The 7,614-nt window shown below is 36.9% G+C and overlaps 1 protein-coding gene across 1 annotated transcript; it reads left to right on the forward strand.

Annotated features, from left to right (window-relative positions):
* Window positions 1–1,552: 1,552 nt before the first annotated feature.
* Window positions 1,553–2,498, forward strand: LOC107936199 (aquaporin SIP1-1). The gene has a single exon (XM_016868880.2). It carries the CDS (start codon window positions 1,712–1,714, stop codon window positions 2,435–2,437), a length of 726 nt encoding a protein of 241 aa, XP_016724369.1. The 5' UTR covers window positions 1,553–1,711; the 3' UTR covers window positions 2,438–2,498.
* The last annotated feature ends 5,116 nt before the right edge of the window (window positions 2,499–7,614 follow it).

Here is a 7,614-nt window from a genome sequence, read left to right on the forward strand (position 1 = left end):
TACATGTGGGTAATGTGTCATGGATATGGAATCGAATTTGTGGTATTTGGAGTAAGATTTTTTATGGTGTTATCTAGAATTTAGGGAAGGGCATGAATGTAGGCTTTTGGAAAGGTAATTGGGTTAAGGAATGGGGTCCTCTTATTAATGTTTGCACCCAACCCCTATACATTCCTTATGAACATGTTCCTGTTAAGGATATGGTACCTCCTAGTGGGGAGTAGAATTGGGATGTGTTTACGTTGGTGTTGTCGCTTCCAGTAATCAAGAGTATTTCTGCCTATAAGCTTTCGTCCGATCATGATGTGGATGATTTTGTTGGATGGAGATATGATAATAAGTGTGTATTTACTGTTTGCTCATCTTACTTTAGTATTTGTGGCCTGGTTTTGGCTCGTAGGGACATAATTTGGCATCGTATTTGACACTTTCTTGTACCTCACAAGGTACGTATCTTCCTTTGTTTAGCATATATGAACAAAGTCCTTACCAATGAATGTTGGTTGAGAAGGCACCTTACTACTGATACAAGTTGCAGGGTTTGTGGTGATTCGGTAGAAATTATAAATCATGTACAATGGTTATGTACTCCAACTATGTCGACATAAGTGTTGGTGGTAAAGCCAAATAAGAATAATGAAATTTTCACCATCAATTTGGAAGCATTCGAGGTCAATATTTCAAATCCTGCTTATTTTGCATGTGACCCTAATGAATGGAAGGCTCTATTTGGTTTCATTTGTTGGCATCTCTGGATTAGGAGGAATAATTATGTGTTTAATATAGACTTTATTGAATGGGAAAGTGTGTTGGAGAAAAGCTACTGGATGAGAGACATGTTTCTTCATTCGAAGCATGGAATGGTATGTTCGTTGATGCATGGACAAGCTAAAACATGCAGACTCATTAGTTGAAATGCACCTGCGGAAGGTTGACACAAGGTTAATACGAATGGTGTTGTTTGTATCGAGATTGGGAACATTATAACAAGGGGCTTAGTCCGTGACCAGCATGGTAATTAGGTAGCTAGTTTTTCTAAAAATATTGGATATTGCTCTGTTATTAATGTTGGGTTTGGGGTGCACTTGAGTGCCCCCAAGTAGCTTGGAATTTAGGCTTGAAATAGGTGGCTCTTGAGATGGATAGTGTTGCAGCCATCCAGTTGATTCAAACCTTTTCAACTAAGCACCATCATTCAGCAATACTATGAGCTATCAAGGGGTTACTTCAACTATCTTAGACGGTTTAGATTACATATGTTTTCAGAGAAAACAATAAGGTAGCTGGTGGATTGGCATCAATGGTGTTTTCAAGGCCTTTAAGTAGGTATATTTTTATGCAACTACCGGATGAAGTTCCACGATGATAAATCTAGTATGGCTTGGCCTCGCCTAGTTTAGTTGTAATTTTATCTTCCTTCTTACAAAAAAAAAATGTTTTCAAGTAATTTGAACTAGTAATGGTTGACTAGTAAGTAATCAGAGTTTATAAAACATTTTAAAATATTTTACCATTAATTATTTTATTGATAATTTGGCCGGTAACTTTGCTCAAAAAAAAAAAAAAGGCCGGTGAGAAGCACGTGAAATTACTACTACATCGCATAAAGCCGAAGATCAGTAGTTGGTATCTTGGTATTTGTTTGTTATGCATTTTTTAGCATTAAAAAGGAAAGCCCCCCAAACCCTAGAAGGAGTGTAGCTGCTTAAAGATGGGAGTCATCATGTCAGCCATGGCAGACGCCCTTTTGACATCCATATGGGTTTTCAGCATGCCCTTTCTCAGGATTCTCACCCTCGAAATTGCAGCTTTCCTCGGCCTTCGATCCTTCCCTTTGGCTGCTTTCTTCATCACCACCCTCTTGGTTAGCCTTATGATGTTTATCTTCACCATCGTCGGCAACGCACTCGGCGGCGCCACCTTCAATCCCACCGCCTCCGTCGCTTTCTACGCCGCTGGCCTCAAGAAAGACTGGTCTGCCCTTTCCATGGCAGTGCGTTTTCCCTTGCAGGCCGCCGGTGGAGTGGTGGGCGTGAATGCAGTTCTGGGGGTTCTTCCAAGGGAATATAAAGAAACCATCAAAGGACCTTCTTTGAAAGTAGATATGCAGACAGGGATTTTAGCTGAAGGGTTGTTCACATTTGGGCTATGTCCAGCTCTGTTGGTGATTTTGGTGAGGGGTCCTAACAACCCTTTGCTTAAGCTGTTGTTGATGGCGATATCAACAGTGGGATTTGTTGGGAGAGGGGCTAATTACACAGGACCCTCCATGAATCCTGCAAATGCTTTTGGATGGGCATATGTTAACAATTGGCATAACTCTTGGGAGCTTTATTATGTTTATTGGATGGGTCCTTTGATTGGGGCAACTTTGGCTGCTTGGGTTTTTAGATTCTTGCTTTCTCCTTCATCATCAACCAAGGAGAAAAAAGCTTGATTTTTATGAATAATTTTGTTCTCTATTTCTTATGAAAACATTTCCATTTTGCCTGCTTTTACCTTATTCATCATCTTGGGATTATCTTCTTCTTAAGTTTTACCAAAACTTAGAACCTTGTAATAATTAGGGTAAATTACACTAATATTCACTTAATTTTGATTAAAATAATAAAACAATCACTAAACTTTGAAAAGTTACAACAGTCCCTAAACTTTAGAAATTAGTAACCATTTTTCGTTACGTCTGTAACGAAAAGCTGACTGTCATTCCATAGTGTAAACAGCCCCAATTTAAGAACTCTAACTGGGCTAGGCAGTAGAAGAAGAAGAGAAAAAATAGAGATGTCGTACGTGATTCTGTCACTTTAGCTTCAGTCGTTCGTGGTGGCAACCACCGTTCATGGCTATCAATAAGCTTAGAAACTTCCCAAAATTGACAACATTCCTTTTTAACTTGTAAGCCCTAAAGTCAAACTTATAATTTTCAAAATCAACACCGAAAGCTCTAAATCTAAGCCTGAATCCTGTGATTTTTAACATCTTAACTGCCACATTCTCATATATGAGAATTCAAGTTTCCTTTTCAATTGTTGTTTTGGGGTGTTTTTAGTAGTTGCTAACTTAGGACCCGTTTCCTCTCCTTTTCTTGTTCCTCTTTAATTCCAAATCTTAATAGTTAAATGGAATATGCTTTAGTTTGTTGTATGCCATTGCTCACCTTTTCATTTATTTTTCTCTATTGTTTTCTTATTCTTTTTTGTTCATTTCATGGGGGGTTTTGGTTTCGACCAACCAAGATAGAACCCTCTTTTTTATCATATGGTTTGCTTATAAGATTCCCTTTTTAGATTATCTTAGCATCCCTTTTGATTGACTCTTCTAATTAAGGTATTGCTGCTCTGATGTGTGCTATTGACTTTATTATGAGTTGTTTTGGGGCTTGTATGGGAAGGGAAAAAGGGTTTTACTTGAGATTTGTTGCTCAATAATAGGCTTGTCCATATTCACTTTTTCTTGTATGTATAATTGTATTACCAATGACAATTGGTTCTCTATCTCAACTACAATATCAGATTTCAAGTTTCCAACTTTCCTTAAAAATTCTTTCTCTGTATTTTTTATTTATTTTTTCCCCCAAAATTGAGACCATTCAGCTCCTCATATCCAACGTGGCAAGTTAACTAGCCACGTCACCTGTTCCATTAGGCCTGTAATAGAAAATGTTAGTGGGTGACTAATTTATCATTTTTCTAAAGTTTAGTGATTAAGTTGTAACTTTTCAAAATTTAATGGCTGTTTTATTATTTTAATCAAAGTTGAGTAATTGTGGATATAATTTACCCTAATAATTATTATTGCTTTCATATCAATTTTATCTTTAGGTTTACATTTTGGATTGAAAATTTGGACTATTCTATACACATATATTTAAGGTTTATGTTTGGGCTGGTAGCTTCAATACTAAGCCCATTTTCAAAACAAGTCTCTATAATAATTGAGTAAACTTGGGGGGTCTGGTGAAAGGTTTGGTCTTTTTATTTTTCTTTCCCTTTTTTTTTCATTTTAAATTTTAAGTATTTTTCACTAAAAAGAAATTTAAAAAACTTTTCTAAATCTCAAGAACTTAGAGTCTCAGAAAATAATTGAAGTTTTGATTTTCCTGGAAAATTTCTGAAAATGATTTTTGAAATTCTTTAAATCTTTAAATTTATTTTATGCATTAAATTTATTTTGGTTTAAATTCTTTAAATCTTTTTATTTATTAAGTTCATCATTCAAGCGGAGTCACTATCTTAGTAAATAATTAATCTAATTATATATATAAATCTGATTCTATAAACATGGGATTATTTTTCCACAATATTTGCTTTGATTGTTTGATTTAAGGTTGACTTACTTAAAATTGTTGTTTTGGTTACCAAAGAGATCGATTCATAAGAATGCAAGCACTAGAATTTGGTTTTGATTGAGCTCAAGAGGTGCCACAACCTGCGTAAAACTCAGACTCTTTTCTTTGCATGAATGACTTGTGAAAGAATAGAGATAGGCAAAGTAGACAAATTTAGAGAGGTATGTCATGCCACCAATAGCAAAGCTGAATGTTCTTAAAAATCATCTGTGGCACTTGCTCTTAGCCCTGATTTCTTTAAAAGAAAATAAAGATTGCAAAAAGTTGAAGAAACAAGGTTGTGAAGCCTATGAATTACTTGGTGAAATATTCAAAACAACAACTGCAATTAGAAAGCTTCAACAATTATCCACCATCTTCTAATGAAGAGAGATGCTTCTTATTTGGTTCTATACATGTTGACTTCGGCGGCAATAGTTCAGATGGTGAGGGGTTTGAAAAAGGTAAAAAAAACACACACACACACACACACAGTATCGATTCAATTTCCGAAGATCGTTGATCTAGCAAGGTGATAAGATGGATAAAATGAAAGCATTCTTGGATAAGTGGGTATCCATATTGAGTGCAAAAGAAGAAACTGGTAAAACAAAAGCTGAAAAATACAAAGCATCTACAATTAGTATTGTTTTCGACCCTTATTCTATAGGAATGTGCGTGGACCTTTTGGAAAAAAAATGGAGTATGTTCCTTCACATTCTTATAAGAAAGCAATTGAAAAATTCATATCTGCAGAATGGAGACAAATCTTTGTTGCAATGCCAGATGTGATGAGAAAGGATTGAGTGGATAGTCCAGATTGGTCTTAAGTTTTTCTTTCTTTACTTATTTTTATTTGTTAGTGTTGCGCGGAAGCGTGTGAAAGAGTAAAATTATTGTACTAAAAAATCACACTAAGTTCAATTCCCAGGAAAGAGAGGTGGATCACGAGGATCACTTAAGTACCAAGTCTTTCCTAGCCAGAATATCCCTCTATCGTAATTTAATAGCACAATAAATCACTACAATCAAATTCACAAAATATGAACAATAAATAGTAAAGAACACCAGAATTTTAACGAGGTTCGGCAAATCTTGCCTACGTCCTCGGGCACTACCAAATATATTTCACTCCAAAAATACAAGTGAAACTTTACAAATAGGGAGAGAGAACAATGCCTTAAGTAGAGAATGGCAAATGTGGGATGATGAGAATGAGCAATGGTTGGCCTATTTATAGTTGAGATTCAAGGGCCACCTTGCAAAGTCACTATTCACTTAGGGACCAAAAATTGCTATTTTCCCATGCCCAACACTAAATAAATATTTGGTGCCCATAACTTTGACCTTTCCAAAGTATGGGTAGGTATGGGAAAGGTATGGGCAAGGTATGGGGTATATTCTAATAATCTCCACCTTGAAGATTTGATTAGGATAATCTTATCTTCACACAATTCTTTCTGCTTTTGACAACAATACTTGATAGTGCCTTCTTCAACTGTTAAACTTGTAGGATATTAATCAAGTTCAAACAATGTTCGAACTTGGTTGATGTTACCACCTTGGTCATCATATCTGCGGGATTATCTGCAGTCTTGATCTTCTGAAGACAAATTTTCCCCTCTTCAATAATTTCCCGCACAAAATGGAATCGTACGTCGATATGTTTTGTACGTGCATGATAGACTTGATTCTTTGCTAAATGAATAGCATTTTGACTATCACAATACACGTTAATATGCTCCTGAACCAACCCCAAGGTTTTAGCCATACCTTGTAATCAAATAGCCTCCTTTACAGCCTCTGTTACAGCCATGTACTCGGCTTCTGTGGTTGACAACGCAACTGTAGACTGTAGTGTAGACTTCCAACTTATTGGTCCTCCAGCAAGTGTAAACACATAACCGGTGGTTGATCTTCGCTTGTCCAAATCACCGGCATAGTCAGAATCAACGTACCCAATAACACCTTTACCAAGTGTATTATCCTGCTTGAACAGTAATCCAACATCTACGGTCTTCTGAATATACCGTAGAATCCATTTCACAGCTTGCCAATGTCCTTTTCCAGGATTATGCATATACCTGCTCACTATACTAACTGCCTGTGAAATGTCGGGTCTTGTACACACCATTGCATACATCAAGCTACCCACTACATTAGAATACGGAACTTGCAACATGTATTCTCGTTCCGTATTCGTCGAAGGAGATAGTTGTGCAGAAAGCTTGAAATGAGAAGCCAACGGGGTACTTACAGGTTTGGTCTGCTCGTTCATGCCAAACTACTGTAGTACTTTCTTCAAATACTGCTTCTGAGACAAGCTAACTCTGCCATGAGCTCTATCTCTACATATTTCCATGCCGAGAATCTTTTTAGCTTCTCCTAGATCTTTCATCTCAAACTCGAGATTGAGTTGAGTCTTCAATCTTTCAATCTCAACTTTGCTCTTAGATGCTATTAGCATATCATCAACATATAAGAGCAAGTATATGAAAGTTCCTTCTTGTAGCTTCTGAAAATACACGCAATGATCAAATTTACTTCTTGTGTACCTTTGCCCTTTCATGAACTGATCAAATCGCTTGTACCACTGCCTCGGAGATTGCTTCAATCCATAAAGCGACTTTGTCAATTTGCAAACCCAATTTTCTTTTCCAGCAACCTTGAATCCATCTGGCTGAGTCATATAGATTTCCTCTTCCAAATCACCGTGTAAAAACGCGGTCTTCACATCAAGCTGAACTAGTTCAAGATCATATTGCGCAACCAAGGCTAGCAAAATCCGAATAGACGAATGCTTCACAACTGGAGAAAACACTTCATTGTAGTCTATTCCTTCTTTCTGAGCGTAACCCTTTGCTACCAATCTAGCCTTGTATCGAATTTCATTTTTACCAGGAAATCCTTCCTTCTTTGCATATACCCATTTGCATCCAATTGCCTTCTTTCCCTTGGGCAGTCTCACCAACTCCCAAGTCCTATTTTTATGAAGAGACTGCATTTCTTCATTCATAGCTTGCTTCCACTTTACACCATCAGAGTTACTTATTGCTTCTGTGTAAGTGGAAGGAACATCATCATCTGCAATTGGAAGTGCATAGGCCACCATATCGTCAAAGCGAGCAGGCTTACGAATCTCTCTTCTTGGCCTCCTATATGCAATTGAATCTTGTTGCTGTAGAAGTTCTTGGGTCGAAACTTCTTCATCATTTGTTCTTTCAATATTAGCTGGATCATCATTAACCTTTTCAAACTCCACCTGCTGCAAAGTACTACTGGTTTTG

Source organism: Gossypium hirsutum, chromosome D04 (genome assembly GCF_007990345.1).
Source record: "Gossypium hirsutum isolate 1008001.06 chromosome D04, Gossypium_hirsutum_v2.1, whole genome shotgun sequence".
NCBI classification, from domain to species: domain Eukaryota; kingdom Viridiplantae; phylum Streptophyta; class Magnoliopsida; order Malvales; family Malvaceae; genus Gossypium; species Gossypium hirsutum.